At 41.5% G+C, this 17,166-nt stretch overlaps 1 protein-coding gene across 1 annotated transcript in view; it reads left to right on the top strand.

Annotated features, from left to right (window-relative positions):
* Positions 1-17,166, top strand: part of LOC139723033 (uncharacterized) — a 138,350-nt gene that overhangs the window by 96,343 nt on the left and 24,841 nt on the right. Inside the window, exons 78-97 of the mRNA XM_071634309.1 lie at positions 618-860; positions 1,716-1,964; positions 2,397-2,636; positions 3,031-3,273; positions 3,723-3,965; positions 4,124-4,366; positions 4,772-5,017; positions 5,390-5,629; positions 6,156-6,398; positions 7,023-7,265; positions 7,759-8,001; positions 8,590-8,832; positions 9,309-9,551; positions 10,056-10,298; positions 10,647-10,892; positions 11,378-11,617; positions 12,183-12,425; positions 13,281-13,520; positions 14,223-14,369; positions 15,867-15,941. Of these exons, the coding sequence (XP_071490410.1) occupies positions 618-860; positions 1,716-1,964; positions 2,397-2,636; positions 3,031-3,273; positions 3,723-3,965; positions 4,124-4,366; positions 4,772-5,017; positions 5,390-5,629; positions 6,156-6,398; positions 7,023-7,265; positions 7,759-8,001; positions 8,590-8,832; positions 9,309-9,551; positions 10,056-10,298; positions 10,647-10,892; positions 11,378-11,617; positions 12,183-12,425; positions 13,281-13,520; positions 14,223-14,369; positions 15,867-15,941 (4,596 nt within the window). The remainder of the gene's footprint in view (positions 1-617; positions 861-1,715; positions 1,965-2,396; positions 2,637-3,030; positions 3,274-3,722; positions 3,966-4,123; positions 4,367-4,771; positions 5,018-5,389; positions 5,630-6,155; positions 6,399-7,022; positions 7,266-7,758; positions 8,002-8,589; positions 8,833-9,308; positions 9,552-10,055; positions 10,299-10,646; positions 10,893-11,377; positions 11,618-12,182; positions 12,426-13,280; positions 13,521-14,222; positions 14,370-15,866; positions 15,942-17,166) is intronic.

Raw genomic sequence — 17,166 nt, 5'->3', positions numbered from 1 at the left:
AGAAAACTGGTACATCAACACAATGGTAAGAAGCTTTGCAATGTGAATGGCTGGTGTTAATGATTTCCACAGCGATAGCACTTGAAAGATCACACTTTTTGCCAACAAGTAGCATGCATACACCCGCATACACCATTAGAAACCACAGGGGTAGCATCTCAAGCACAGGCAAATCAAATGTAGGCTGTTGAAAGGCTTCCATGTATCTCGATGCACAATGCCCTCATATTCTGGTGCATGCAGTTGATGTAACATGATTATCTTATAAATGTAAGATCACATGACTCTGGCTGGAATTCACAGAGGGGGTTTGAATTTAGACCATGGTTTAGATTTAGTCTATAGACAAAAATTAGTGTGAAATAGGCATACCTTTTTAACATGCGCATATCAAAGCATGTTTCTAACTGGACATCTGTTGGTGTACACATCTGTCACAAGTTTTTACATAGAAGAAATTTGCATAGACCATGGTCTAAATTCAAACCACCTTCATGAGTTTGGGCTCTTTTGTCTATCATTGGGTCTTCTTGTACAACCCATCTTACATTTGAAGTATTCTTCTTTCAATTCTATTCACTTATATTTTGACTTCCTTCTATGTTGTCTGATGATAGATGCTGAGCTGCCAGTCTTCGCCAATTGTCCATCAGACATTACAATGATAACAGACCCAGGCCTGTCCAACGGTGTGGTCACATGGCCAGCAGTGGTCGCCTCCGACAATGCCGGTTTGCCGACTGTCCAGTCAGACTATTCTCCCGGCGATACTTTCCCACTTGGAACGACGACGGTGTCGTACAATGCCACAGACTCATCTGGAAATATGGCATACTGTGAATTCAATGTGACCGTCACAGGTGTGTTTTTAGCCTCTCACTCAGATAATAGGGAGCTTTAGATTTTAAATGCGCGGACGTTCAGAGGGAAAAAAACATGTTCTTAGCGTGCGCAGAAGCGCGCGTCAAGTCGATTTATTTTTAGCTTGCGTCGCCTGAGTTTTTCACGACGCGTACTGGGCTGTTTTTACGCCTGCACAGTTTGCATCGTAGAGAGCTACTTCATGCACCGATCATATGGGGGCATGATTTTATTTTTTATACGTTGCGTCCCAGCATAATCTAAAGCTACTTTTCAATGGGACGCAGGGAGAGGAGAACATCCAGCGCACTTGTCTTCTCGAACGTCCGCGCGTCAAAATCTAAAGCTCCCTAATGTGAATTTGGGAATAGACAAAACAAAAAAACAAAGCTTGAACAGAAGATTGTGCATCAGCATATTTTTCACATGGTGACATAAAGAACAAATGTTGTGGAATCATGTAAAAAGCTGCAAGAAGCCTTGTTGAGAATGTGGAGGATTAGAATTTCAATATTTTTTAGCTTTGTGCACATTTTTTGTTGCTGGATATAGAAAATACAGCAAAACAGAAATATACTGAGGAATGAATGTTAACAAAGAGTGAAATGGCTTCACTACAAGTTGTATGTTCTTATGAAGATTGTGCTTTTTCAACCTGTTCAAAACCACTAAAATTAGATCTTCTATGACTCGGTGAGTATTTAAACAGTTGCTTGATCTTTGTGTTGTCTATTCAAGGAGAAATATTTTGAATCAAAGAAGAATCCTAGCCGCACAATGATATGCCAGGATGCATAAATGCTATTGACTTACTCTTACTAATGAGTTGTATATAACCTTTATTCACCGGACAGACAATGAACCTCCAATGTACACCGGCTGTCCCTCCGACATCACCCAGTCAGCTGACGTGGGCCTAACCAACACCTCCGTCAGCTGGGTGGCACCCAATGTCACAGATAACTTGGGCCAGATGGGTCTCACGACCTACGTCAACATCAATCCACCTGTCACGCTCCCGATAGGGGTCCATGCCATTAACTACACAGCTGTAGACGAGTCTGGATTGACCGCCCAGTGCCTCTTCACTGTTACTGTAACAGGTACTGCAGCTAGCTTGATATGGCAAACCTTTATACTGTGTCCAATGTCTTAGGTTTTCTTTTTCCAATATTGAATAATTTGGTTTGATTGTTTGATCCAAAACATAACTGTACAGTATCTTTGGTTTGTGTTTGTTTGGAAGTAAAGTTTCACGGTCAATTATGATCCTATTTCCTGGAAGATCGTGATGATTTCCTCCAACTCTAAATGGAAGGAGACTAATGTTGTTTAACTGGTATGGATGATATTCCATACCATGTCTGGAAAGATAGCAGTTCTTGCTGGTCTGTAAATCTAATATCATTATTAGTTGCTTTTTCATGCAAGCACTTTATTGCTGTTGTAGGAAATATGTGATAGATTCATATTGAGTGTGTTTAATGTTTTTAGTAAAAAATCACACAAATTTGGTTTGTTTTGTTTTTCCAAAGATGATGAATCACCATCTATCACCTGTCCACCAAACATCGCCAATGTGACAAATCCTGGACTCGCAGTGGCTGCAATTTCCTGGTCTGATGCGGTTGCCACGGACAACACTGGCCCACTCAATGTTACCGCAGACATTGTCAGTGGATCCAACTTCAGTGTCGGTGTGACTGCAGTCACCTTCTCAACAATGGATCCATCAGGGAACACTGCATCGTGCTCTTTCAACGTCGTAATCAGAGGTTTGTGTCATTTGACGATGATTTCAAATTTTTTTGCAATTTTACTTCTTTCTAATGATATTCGGTACATCTGCCGTGTCACATTGAAATACTTGCTTTGGTAGATCAATATTAATACTTTGTTTTGGTGAAAAGTACATGTACATGTATGTGATGTATGATTTTTCTATCTTTTTGTAGTACATTTGAACGTTGTTATAACAAGGACCTACATGTACATGTACAATCTGTGACAGTTACCTTGGTTTCTCTCTGTATCAGGTTTAAAAAACAAATCACTTAATGAAAAAAGGTTTCTTGTTGTATCTTGACTGCTTTGTAACAAGGTTCCACTGTATGCTAGTGCTGTGCAAAGTTATGGTTTACTTGTGTTTGCATTGACTTTCTCCTACAGATGAAGAGAAGCCGCTCATTGTCGGCTGCCCAGCAGACATCACGGTCAACATCAGCGACGCCAGCACCTCGGCCAATGTCTCCTGGACGCCGCCAGTGATCTCCGACAACTCGGGCAACGTCATTGAGGTTGTCTCGACCCACCCCGGGTCCACCTTCGACTTTGGCTCCACCACGGTGGTCTACAGGGCACAGGATCTGTCGGGGAATGTGGAGACCTGTCGCTTTGTTGTCGCAGTCATTGGTGAGAGTCACTTAGCATTCCGGATTTCTCACTGCATGAATCTCTCATAACATCAGAGGTGAAACTTTGACGTGGTAGTTAGTGTCAGGCTTTAAAGTGTGAACAAAATACAGACTCTTTTTTCAGGAGAGCATCTTGCAAGATTGCTAGTATGCACCTTTCATGCTTCAATAGTGTTGCAGCACCAATACAAGATCGAGCTTCATGAGGTGTCGTACATGTACACATTGTGTGCAATTTTATTCAGATCATATCCAGGCATGAAAATGTCCCAGCCAGCTACTCAATAGCCATGATACTCTTCTCAAGTGGAAAAAACACAAATAACAACAAACACATGTACTTGTTGTACAACAGCAATGGACTTGGTTAGGCTTTTAAAGACTTCCCTTTGTTCAGAAACAGTTTTGCAGAATCCTTCATTCCTGACTCTTCGTTTTGTGTTTCAGATCAAACTCCACCGACTATTCGTGGCTGTCCTAGTGATTTGAACGTCACAACTGATCCAGGCTCAGCCACGGCAGTAGTCTCCTTCCAGGCCCCCAACATCACCGACAACCAGGGCACGCCTTCCATCAGCATCAGCAAGCAGCCAGGCACCAACTTTCAAGTGGGCGACACCAGGGTGACATACACTGCCACCGATGTCTATGGCAATGTAGCAACCTGCAGCTTTACCGTCACTGTTTATGGTACGTCCTTCCATGCTATTCCTGTAGAAAATGCTTTTCTGGAGAACTGTACATTTCTCAAACATCTCCAATCCAGCAGAATATTTCCACCCTTTGAAATCCCCCCACACAAAGAAACCTGTCATTACAGTGTGAGTCTCAATTGCTTTGCTTTACAGATGAAGAGGCCCCTGTTTTCACCGGCTGCATAGCAAATGTGAGTGCTCCAGCTGCTTTCGGCTTGACCAGTGCTATGGTCAACTGGACAGAGCCCACAGTCACGGACAATACCGTTGCCGTGACGCTGACCCCTGACATTCCGTCTGGCAGCTCCTTCAATCTTGGTACCACTCTGGTGACCTACACTGCCCAGGATGCCTATGGCAACACTGCTCAGTGTTTCGTCTATGTCTACGTGTTTGGTAAGGAGAATTGCCAGTACATTGTTTTATTATGGAGATCTTTGCTACCTTAATGACACCATTTATAATGTCTTGGTTTCAATGTAGAATCTAATGCTCTTAACATATTGTTTGTTGCCAATATTATTATGCAATTTTACCTCATTTATTAGGATTCGCCTATACAGGTTTATCAAAGAGTGATTATACTATTATCAGACTTTGTATGAACCACATTGTATTGACTATGAAATGAAACAAAGTCTAAAAGTATTGCTTTGCTATTTTTTTTAGTGTTTTTGTAACTATCATTCCACTATAAAGGACAACATGCGGTATATTGATGTTGTTTATAGTGTTACTGCTATATACATTGCTTCGGTTGTTCAATTTGTAATATGTAAGTTTTGACTTGATGAATGATAGACGACCAGCCGCCAACGTTCCAAGGCTGCATCAACACTACCATCGTTCAGAACACTGATCCAAGCAGTGCCACAGCAGTGGTGACCTGGACTCCACCCTCTGGCCAGGACAACGCTGGCATGCCCACGGTGACATCAAACTATAACCCTGGGCAGAGTTTCCCTGTAGGAGACACTGTTGTCACATACATTGCCACAGACAGCTCTGGCCAGACTACAAACTGTTCCTTCACAATCTCAATCTCTGGTATGAATGAACTTGACTGACGTTTATATCTGGGTTGCCATTTATGTGTACACCTTGTATGTGCCGCTGTACCTGAACATTTGAATTGAGAAATTTTGTGTACAATGTGCATTGTACAGAACATAGCAGCACAGTATTTTGCAAATTAAACTCTCAGCTAGATATTTGTCAAACTGCAGTTTCAAACCTTTATGCAAATTCCCCTTTTAAATATTATATCAACATTTGTTTTACATCTTACTTTTTATCTTGCATTTTGATTCCTTGCATTTAACCGTTTCTACAAGTTAAAGCTTTGATTCTTTCAGTAGTGAATGTGTAATTTGTTTCTTGACCATTACTGTCTGTCCAAATGAATTCTCTGACCCACAGACAATGAGCCGCCAAGTTTTACGGGCTGTCCACCTAACATCACCATGGATCCCGGAATGAGCCCTTCTGCCAATATCAGCTGGATGGAGCCAGTGTCTTCAGATAATGTGGGAGTGGTCATTAGTAACCAGAGCCACGCCTCCGGTGACTCTTTCTCCTTGGGAGTGACGACGGTGACATACACAGTGGAAGATGCTGCAGGAAACACCGCTGTGTGCAGCTTTGTAGTGTCCCTGGTTGGTAAGTGTAACAATGGTACAGTACTGTAGCTGATAAGTTCTCAACGGCAATTCCATCACTTTTACAAGTGTACTTACTGTAGGCAATAACAAGGTTGAAATATGTATGTGTACCAGGTGGTACTTGCTCTTCTCTTATAAATGCTCTCAAGTTTCTGAAGTATGTTTGAAAGAAATCTGTGGCAATTGATGTCAATAGCAAGACGTTAGGGCAAAATATGTACAAGATGGTACTTACTCTTGTGATTTGCTTTATGAATGCTTCTAAGTTTCTGAAATATGTTTGAAAGAAATCTGTGACCATTGATTGTCATACTGAGGAAGAAGTGAAGGAAATAGTTGTAATTGCAGTGCAATCAGATTTTGTTCTTATCTGTCCCACTTCTCCTTTTTGATTTCAGTATATGATGAAAATAAGATGTTCGATATCCAAGCCATATACTCAGCCACAGAGTCTTTATTAGCAGTTGATGCTTTTCTCCATTTCTAATTGAAAGTACCTAATTATCCTCACATGCACATCCCAGATACAACACCTCCTGTCGTCAGTGGATGCCCACCTATGGTAACAGCCAGCCTCCCCGCTGACAACAGCACTACAGCAGTCTTCTGGACGGAACCGACAGCCGTCGATGCCCTTGGCTCGGTGACGGTAAACCTCACCCACGCCAATGGCTCCGTCTTTCAGCTTGGAGTGACTACTGTGGTGTACACGTTTACAGATGACAGCGGGAACGCTGCCACCTGTTCATTTGATGTCACGGTTGTGGGTAAGAAGAAAAATGCAAGGCTAATGCGAGGCTCCTGTATGTTGATGAGTAATCAGTACCAAAAGTGATTTTAATAAATTGAGGATGAGTCAATTATGCCATAACAAACACTTGCAAGTTACACCTGCATGAATATTCTCAGGTTTAGTCTTCAATGGGTTAGAAAGTTGTTCTCATTGAGTTGCACATTGATGCAACCCTCATCTGTTGACAGTGTCTAATCCTCCTTCAGTGATAACCTTGTAAAGTGTAAAGGCCTTCTGTCTGAAAGAACAAATTAATTACAGTATGCAGCTTTTTGAGCAGACTGCTTTTGCAATCCTGTGGCAACAGGAGATATACAAAACACATAGCATTGATTATTTTTTTCTTTAGTATCATGTATACATGTATCTTTAACAAGAAAGTAGAATATGCCAAGATACTACAATTTAATTTGGTGTATGGACAATCTGTTCCTGATGAAAAGTAAAGTCATTCTATAATGCATATTTTGCTCATGGACGTGCTTCATTGGTATGAGTATAATTGCATTTCAGCGAGCATGCAAATGTGAAATCAGAGATACAACCTCTCCGACGTGTAGTTGTAAAAGATGTGTGAACTGTGCTTAACATTTAACAGATACCATACCTCCAGTGGTCACTGGTTGTCCAAGCAACCAGACAGTGGAGCCAGATAGTGGTTCCCTCAGTGCTGTCGTGAACTGGACAGAGCCCTCCTTCAGTGACAATGCAGGCCAGTTGAATGTCTCCAGTACCCACACACCTCCAGCCACCTTCATGCCTGGTGGGACACTGGTGCTGTATCAGGCAGTGGATGGCTCTGGCAACATTGCCATGTGCTCTTTCTACGTTACTGTTGAAGGTAATACAGTCAAATTATTGAGTCTGTGTGTGACTAACAGTGTGCACTTCCCTCACATGAATACATTGATTTAGATATTATACAGTGTATATGGATTCAACACTGATATTAAATGCATGGGATACTTTTTTTTTTAAGAAAGGAAAATGACACATTGTGAAATGAATGCCACCAACAAACCAGCTCATACATGAGAATAGTATTCAAATCTATTGAAGTACTCTGAGGGTATACATACCTGTCGAAGTGTAATTGTATTTTATGCAGTTCTTAACAATATGGAAGGGATATATTTTGCATGTTAGGTTGTACAACGTATGTGCAACTGACATTTTGCATCACAAAACCCTTCTTGATAAGATTGATTTTGCAAAGTTCTGAAGAATACTATATCGAGTCAGCGAAAAGCAAGCAGGCATTGGATGTACCGGTGTGCGATTGGTGAGATCCTGGAAACTTCAAATTTGTGCTCTCATCTTGAATCAATTTACAGATACCATCCCTCCTGTTCTGAGCAACTGTTCAGGAAACATCAATGTGACCACTGATGCCGGGCAGGCCACAGCTAATGTGAGCTGGCCAGAGCCCCAGGCCAGTGATAACAGCATCCCACCCAGTGTCTCAGTCAGCAAGGCATCCGGAACCCTCTTCCCCATTGGTGACACCACAGTGGTGTATACAGCAACGGATGCAGCCAGTCTGACCACCACCTGTTCATTCATTGTCACTGTCAGGGGTGAGTTGCCAGAGAGATCTACATTGTACTCCTGCAAATGAGATATGTGCCACAATGGAAGTTAGGGTTGAATTTGATCATTTTTTTTTGTTGCTCAAAAGAAAAGAAAAAAAAAATTATCCAAAAAACGAAGAACTTTTTGAACGTCACAGTTATATGATATGTAAATGTGTTTTCAAAAGTGTTTAGAAATGCTGATTTGAGATGCCATTCAGAAGGTGATTTGAAAGGCATTTGAGACCTTGATAGCCTTTTTGTGAGTAGACAAAGCAATGCTGTTTTGAAACAGGCTTATATCTCTGAGCTGCCAGGTCACCATAGCTACAAATAAAAGAGAAAACAAAAATTGTAGGCCTCAGTTGACCTATACTTCCCAGGTCACATAGCACAAAGCAGCACTGCAGTGACAATGCTATGGCATCTCTCCCCTATGGATAAAAATACATTAGGTTCTCCCACATATGTTCGTACATAGGTACCTTAACTTTATTACTTAGTGACTATGAGCCCAAGAACAACATTTTGGTTGTCTGCAAGAGGAAAGGTTTGTTTAATAATGTAAACGCTGTTTGCTTTTGTTCTTTCCAGATGAGGAAAATCCGACATTCTCTGGATGCCCATCTTCGGTGAACTTGACCCTGCCTTCTGATTCCAGCACCGTCAATGCTTCGTGGAGTGAGCCAACAGCGGCCGACAACAGTGGTAGGATAACTGTGTCCTCCACCCTCTCACCGTACACACTGTTGGGCTTGGGCTCCCAGACAGTGACGTACACTGCTGTCGACCCTTCAGGAAACCAGGCTCTCTGCAGCTTTACCCTCTCTGTGCTGGGTGAGTTTCTCTTTCGCATGAACCAAATGACTGCTTAAAAACATCCATAACTTCCACATCTGTAAAAAAGGAAGTTAGTGTACCATTGTACAACTGTATAAATGGCCGTTTTATCTCCTTGTATGCTCCCATTCCTGTTTGAAAATGAACCATTTCATAGCCATGGTGCCTAAATCCTGATGTACAAGTAACTATGACATCTGCAGACTAAACAAAGAGCAACATAGCTGCATTGAATTGGATCATTTTGAGTAGCACTCTTACCTCAGAGCTCTTGATGTTTAATGCAAGGAACATTTCAGAATGAAGCACTGTATTACAAATTAAAAATGTATTTATACATCTTTGGTGATCCCAATGTGGAATGTAGACATTTTCACAACTGAGAAGGAGTGACAGCATGGTTTTGATAATATCATGGCACAGAAAGTATCTTTACAGGTAATTTGTGTTTTGTTCATCATTTCACTTTGCAGATCAATCACCACCGGTGTTCAGTAACTGTCCCTCAAATATAACCACCTCTACCGACGCGGGCAAGTCATTTGCTGTGGTCAGCTGGGATATGGTCAACGTGACCGATAACAGTGGCTCAGTCACTTCAATGTCCGATGTCCTGAGTGGCTCCAATTTTGCTGTTGGCCAGACCCAGGTGACCATCACTGCAGTGGACGGGTCAAGCAACGAGGCAACATGTGTCTTCACCGTCACTGTCATAGGTATGACAGTCAAACCCATTCTGGGGTTCTCAAAACCATTTCTGAACCTCTTGGCCTATACCCCAAAGGGTGCTAGAGGCATAATGTCTTTGGATAGTCTGTCTGTGTGTTTTCCGTTGCGTTTTGTTTTTATCTTTCACTTTTTTTCTGGAATGAGATTGCAGCCTCCAATATCCAAGTTAAAATTAAGGTGAAGGTAGGGCAGCATCGATACTGGGATGAATTCTAAATTTTGACGTGCGGAATGAATGTTGTTGTGATGTCAATGGTTGTCTAGTATACTCTGATACAACTGTAAATTCATATAAAGATACTGTAAATGTGCCTTTACCTGTATAGTTCATGTATATCACTTTTTATTTTGTGCTTTGTGGTACTGGGCAATTAAACTTTAAGCATAATAAAGTGTAACTTTTTAACATTTCCTTGCCATTGGGTGTACATTTTCTGTTTGTTTTTTGTGCCAGAGCCCATCGTAACAAAATAATTTTCTCTCTCTTTCAGATGATGAGCCACCTGTATTCATCATCTGTCCAAAGGATGTCACCCAGACCCTGGCCATGGATGCCTCTACACGAGTGGTTCGCTGGGGCTTGCCTGTCGCCACCGACAACACCGTGGTCTACACCCTGTCATCCAATAAGACGTCAGGAAGTCCCTTCAGTGTGGGAGACACAGTTGTACAGTATATCGCCACTGATCAGTATGGCAACACCGACCTCTGCATATTCACTGTCACCATTCTTGGTGAGTTAAATATTTCATTAGAGTGGAATACAGCTTCTTGCTCTATTCCCCTTATTGTGATCAAATAAGTTACTTGTGTGTAACTGCTCTGAGTGTTTTCACAGTTGTCAGTGAAGATGCAATTGCAATAGATTCCTAGTTTTGGAGATTTTATGAATGTTAATCTATCCGTGTGTTTTACAGTTTGTGGATTGAACAACCTGAGAGATATGTTAACCATTCAGTTTGTAGTGACTCTACATTTAGCATTGGAGAGCTGTGTAGATGATTGAGCATATGAGCATTTTAGTGACTGCACCATCCCATTTTAATTTCTTTGCCTCTCACATTTTTTTTTAAAATTAACAGACACGCAACCACCTGTGTTTACCAGCTGCAATGTCTCCACGATAGAGCAGTCGACAGATATGAACCTCCCCACAGCGACCGTGATCTGGTCCGAGCCAACCGCATCGGACAACTCGGGTCAATTCACCCTAACCTCAAACTACTCGCCCGGCGAGAGTTTCCCTGTAGGCACCAACAATGTGACATACCTGGCCACTGATACGGGAGGCAACAACGCCACTTGTTCTTTCACCGTCATCATCTCAGGTAAACATTTACCCTCCAGTAATATGGATTTGTAAAATTGCATTTTTTTCTCTCTTACTGTAGTTCTTGCTGTGTCCCTCTGCCTTTGGCCTATTCTTTGTCCTCCAACCCATCAGTTGCAGTACATTGTTTGGTCTCATATTCTTTTTGTGATGATTATGAAGTGTGAAAATATTAATTTTTTAACCTATTGAGTGTGTAATGAAGTGACTGGATGATGTCATGATCAGTTAAGGATACAATACCTGTATCAAGGGAAGTAAGATAAATAGCAATGAAAGCCTGTTGTTAGTTCAAGCTGAACTCTGGCACTCAAAATATTCTATTTCAAATGCATTTTTTCCCCAGGCAAATTCTGGCCTTTAAATACATTGTACCTGTGCTGGTAGGATGTATTTAATTTCTTCATATATTTTATGGTCATAACTATATATTGCAAAAAAAAGTGGCAAGCAATTATTGATTTGTCTATCTCTGCCCTGCAGACACGGAAGATCCACGCTTCAACTCGTGCCCCATGATGATCCTCACCTCTCAGGACCCCGGGGAGGCCTATGCTACCGTCTCCTGGCAGGTGGACCCCGTTGACAACGTGGGTGTAGTCAAGGAGATGCCTTCCCATGTCAACGGTAGCCAGTTCTCGCTGGGCACCACCCTCATCACCATCATGGCCTTTGATGCTGCCGGCAATATGGGCATCTGTGTATTCCCCATCATTGTGCAAGGTAAAAACAGCTTTGGGAAGTTTCACCCAATGACCCTACAGTACATTTCCTTTGATCGCTGTTTGGGAGCTACTTGTAGCTTCTATAATCACAGACCTCACCACTGTCAGAGAATGAATATACACAATCATGCAGTTGCAGTTTGCACTAGGAAATAACCACAAATATGTCGTCTGCTTTTCTGTCATGCTAATTTTATACCAGTGCATGTTACCAGGAGCCAAATTCTTCAAAAGGTGTGTGTGCAGTACACTCTGGCTGTGTTATGAGGCATTATGCCCTTACAAAGGTAAATTTTCATTGTTGCTTGATACACAATAGCTACATGTACTTCCATTTTGTAAAAAAAAAAAAAGAGAAAAAAAGATGGTATGCAATGTGATATCTCTGAGGTAAACACAAAATGTGACACAGCTGTTTGGATACAACAAGTACTTCAGGGGATCATGTGGATGACTTTTGAACGATGAAGGACTAAAAGAGTGCACTATGGTCCTGCATGATGTGAGCAATGGCCTGAGACCTGTACCTGTAAAAGTTTTGATTGCTTTTGTTTATTTCACAGACACCTCTGCTCCTGTCATTCAAAATTGTCCTGGTACCACCGTTGCCACGACCCTGTTGAACCGGAACTTCTCCACGCCTTTTTGGACCGCACCCACAGCCTCAGACCCCTCAGGTAGTGTCACCAGGACCAGCACGTATAACCCCTTAGACATCTTCTTCGTCGGGGAGACGGAAGTGGTCTACTTCTTCACCGACTCCCAGGGGAATGTGGCGAACTGTACATTCACAGTCAGAGTGATTGGTAAGTTGCAATACACAGCGCATGGCGTGTTTGCTTGCCTGTGGACTGAGCAAAAGTGGAATACATTCTTTGGCAGATATTGTTCTGTGCTGTCTCTCTCATTGTTGAGTCTGCCTTGTGTGGCATGTCACCAGAAACTGTTCATTTTGTTCATTTTTTTGTTCCATCTGAGAAGATGGCTGGATAGCCCATATTCATCTAGATGCTCAGCTGGTCTTCCATGGGGTCCGGTTGGATGTGAGGCGGGACCACTTCACCGTGTTAAGCACCGTGCTCTTTGCGATGAATGAATGAGGCGGGATCTTTTATGCGCATGAGTTGTGACTCTCTCGCACACGGGACCTCCATTTTATGTCCTATTCGAGGGAACAGTATGCATAATTACACGCAACATTGCTCAGTCCAGACTCGGGTTCAAAACCAGGGTTGCTTGGGTCGGAGGCAGACGCGTTACCCACTGAGCCAACTTGTCACCCTTAAATCTTGTGAACTAGTGATAACATCAAGTTGTGCATTTATTATTCTCCATAAAGGACTAACTCAAACTGATAGCATCAGAGTACCTTGCGTTACTGTCCCCAGGACCAAGTGTTGCATTAGCTGATTCACTGTTGTCCACCCTCTGTGTGTACAAGTACATGTACAGATATACCTGCACACTGATATACGTAGAGGTCATTTCTCTTGTAGGATACGTACATGTATATGATTACTGGGTGACCTATTACACACCCTCACTGTTGTATTGCAATGTGAGTGCACTATATGCCTGAGTGGGCTCTCTGCTTCTTTCTGCTTCGTTGCCTTGCTTCTGAGTTTGAATCCTAATGTTTACCATATTTCTCTCCCTTGTAGACAACCAAAAACCAGTTGTCTCCAATTGTCCATCGGACATCACTGTGGGTCCGGATCCAGGCAATGTCACAGCCGTGGTGAACTGGACGGAGCCGACGTTCACAGACAATTCTCTGCTTACTGTCACTCAAAACGAATACCCCAACACTGTATTCAGCGGAGGTACAGTCATGGTGGTGTACGTAGCCACAGACGTGTCAGGAAACATGGCAACTTGTTCCTTCACCGTGACCGTAACAGGTAGGACATCCAGAGAAGCTCATGACAGATGCTGTAACACCAGAAACATTCACGGCATGAAACTTGCCCGATTTGGAGCTGACAGCTTTTTTCACAGCATGAAACTAATTCACAAATTTCCACTGGCATTCACTGGATTGTGCAGACAAAAACTTCCGCGCGTAGTTCACTTTTGCAAATCTTGGCTCCTCATGAAATTCACAAAAATTTCTTGCACGTGAAAATGTTTGGTTTTACAGTATTACAGAGAGCATGACATTATGAGTCATCTTACACCTGCAGCACAATGCACATTGGTGAACATTTATGGCAGTAGCAGTTCTTTGGTTTAATTTTTTACATAAATCCATTGCGATTATTTGTTGTTACACTAACAGTGCATCAAGAAAAGTCTCCATATGCAATCTCTCAACAACATTATGGATCAATTGATAAAAAGAGTGTTTACAAATGGAAAATTTCATATTTTTTGGCAAATAATTTCATAGATTATGCCTCACTTGGCTTGTGTGCCAGTTCTCGCAAATGATTTTGTGATCGTCGGCAGGGATGGGGGGGGGGGGGGGGGGGGAGGTGAGTCATCCCCCCTCTGCTCCCTAACCGTAAAAAACTACACTTACAGTGAATGCCCCTCTTAGATGGATCAATGTCGGAAGCTGTTATGCAAATAATGATATTACATTCATTCCTTGTTCCATACAGATTCTGAGCCACCGGTGATCAGTGGATGCCCGAACGACACAACTGTCTACACTCCCTTGGGTGACGCCACGGCTCAAGTGACCTGGATCGAACCCACAGCCACAGACAACACAATACCACCAACCTTGATGTCTACAGTCCCCTCTGGTAGCTACTTTACCATCGGAAGCACTCCGGTGGTCTACACAGCTACTGATGCCTTCCTACTGACAGATAATTGTTCTTTCACAGTCACTGTCATAGGTATGTTACTTCTGAACTTTTGAGCCTTTTCTTTAATTTGTCTGTTCATTTGCCCTTGATTTCAAACAACGGCTTGATGTCAGATTTTTAGAAATGATCACAAATTATTCTGGGTGCAGTGTGTTTGTTTTACATATTTTCTGACACGGAGGTGAATAGATGAAAAGAAAAGAAACAAACCTGCACTATTTCTCGTAAGCTTTGTGTCTTTGCATGAAGTTCATTCAGCCGTTTGGACTTTTTTGTTTTTTGTAGTGGGGGAGAAGAGTGGGAGGGGCATGGAAGGGAGGAGTCAAGATTTTTGTTCATTATCAATGGTCTCCCAGAACTACACATTTGTACATGTATCAACTGTAAAGAATTAGAATAAAACTGCTCACAAGGTCTTTCTATTTCAAGCATCTCATTACATTGAAATGAGATGTAGCCTTTTCTGTCTGCCAACTACAGTGTACAGTAGCATTTAAACAGAAATTATGTGAAGGTTTTTTTTTTTTTTTTCTTGATCCTCTTACGAGGGACTTTTGACGGTAATTATATGAAGATAGGGATTATGGCTTGTCAGTCGATTTTATGATGTCAATTGATTTTATGTTGTTCTGTTATATTTTGTACAAAATTTTGGGAAATTTTACTTGGATTTATTTTAAGTTATGCTGAATGTTTAGTTATGCAATTCATTCATGCAAGCAGGGCTCTTTCAGAAGATCAAGACATGTAGGTCTTGAAGAGATTACCTTATTGAAATAAATCTGAAACAAACAAATGAAAGGTTGACTTGAAAGATTTGTTAGGAAGGTACTGTAGAAGGATGAAAATAAAAGTATAAAATGAGTCATTTTTTGAGGCTGTGATACAGTGAAATACTGATTGCCAATACTAGCCACCCATTGATCCGCTCTCTGTCTATGTGCTTCATAAGTCGCTACATCTCTAACTGTAAATGCGAAAATTTTCGCTATACACTAATGTGCATTTCATGCTACTTGTGGCTAGCACAAATTCTTGAATGTGTGAAAATATCTACACAATTTTATCTGCACATTATAAATTGGTTGATAATATTGCTCAGCACAAATTCAAGAACCCGGAAACACTTTATTGTGCCACTGAGCGCAAAATATTAATAGTATGTATGAAAATATCAACATTTACAGGATGCCATTTGGTTTCTCCTTGTGATGTTGGTGCATATTCTTGATCTGGGATATTTTGTGCTCTTCTCCAATTCAGACAACGAGGCTCCAAACATCACATACTGCCCAGCAGACTTTGAGGTGGCCGTCCACCCACAGTTCGGCCGTGCCATTCTGGACTGGCCGGCTCCCACGGCAACAGATAACAGTGGTGTGGTGTTTCTGAACCCCAACATTTTGCCCTTCACTGGTCTCCCTGTCGGAGACCACGTCATCACTTTTACAGCCATGGATCCATCGGGCAATACAGATTCCTGCAGCTACACTATCACTGCTGTTGGTGAGTTGTTTGACCACTCGCATGGTCAGGCTTTTTTTGTTCTTTCTTTTCTTTTCTCTTTTTTTTCTTCTTGAAAGACATATGCTATTGAAATCTCTTGCATGGTTATGATTTTTTGCAAAGAGAAAACTAAGAGATACAAACTGGTAATGGTGTTTATGGAATTCATTATGTATAGGCATATAAATTCTGTGCCATCTTTTTAGTAACTCTCAGCACCCTTAAGTTTGGTTTGTGGTGATTGATCGATTCCAATTCACAAAGGTTGAACCCCTTTTAGCAGTGTTCATGCTTGAAAGTGTCAAATGTGCAGTCAGATCTAAATCATGTGCCTTCATGCCTGAGGAGTAAATGCAAAATTGAATTAACGTGTTGTAAATGTGAATAATCACATGGTGCCTCAAAGTAGTAAAAGCAATGTCTGTTATAATATCATACATAGAATGATGCAGCTGACTAGCAGGAGCAGAACAACAATGGTCATTAATGGAAATATGTCATTGACTCTTTAACCTGTGCCACGTTTGCATGTCTGACTCTGTCAATGGCGTGTCAAGTTCATGTATTTTTCTCAAATGCACAATCCGGTTCAAACAGAGAAATTAATTGCTAAATGCCTAAAACCCAATGAAAGCTTTACCCACGATTCCATTCCTGGAATATTTAGCTTGCTTTGTGTGGTGTTAAATACGTAGCAATGTTCCATAGGGTTTTGGAGTAAATTCTGTAAATTTTCGGTAATTTTCTGTTGGGGCTGTGTCTCGAAGTCATGCCTCCCATGTGTGGAAAAGGACATGGCATAGCTACTGCTGTACTGGCCATTTGTGAGAGAAAAAGTCATAGATTTGTTACAAAATGCACATTGCAGCAAAACCTAGAATTTTCTATGCAACTACAAATTTGTATGCTCAATGCACGTTGAGAATGAAAGTTTCTTTAAAAAGCTCCATAGTTTTGAAAAACAGAATATTTTCCAATATACTGTACTTGTGCATTGCCATCTCAGAAAAGTATGTCACACATTGCATTTACCATGGCACTCACAAGAGTTAAGAAGGAGAGTGCTGTGTAGCTGGTTACAAAATATGAGTAACTTTATTAGCACAATTTAGATACAAAAGAACAAAACAATGCATAGAAGTGTAAAAAGAATTACATGTAGAAATGGTTAAATTGCAAGCATACAAACAGGTTTATGCCTAGTTTTGAGGTACATGTACAATAT

Source organism: Diadema antillarum, unplaced genomic scaffold (assembly GCF_040938485.1).
Source record: "Diadema antillarum isolate AM-2024a unplaced genomic scaffold, OU_Dant_1.0 scf00000180, whole genome shotgun sequence".
Classification (NCBI taxonomy): Eukaryota; Metazoa; Echinodermata; class Echinoidea; order Diadematoida; family Diadematidae; genus Diadema; species Diadema antillarum.
The sequence above is the reverse complement of the archived record's forward strand: the minus strand, read 5'-3'. Positions and strand labels throughout refer to the sequence as shown.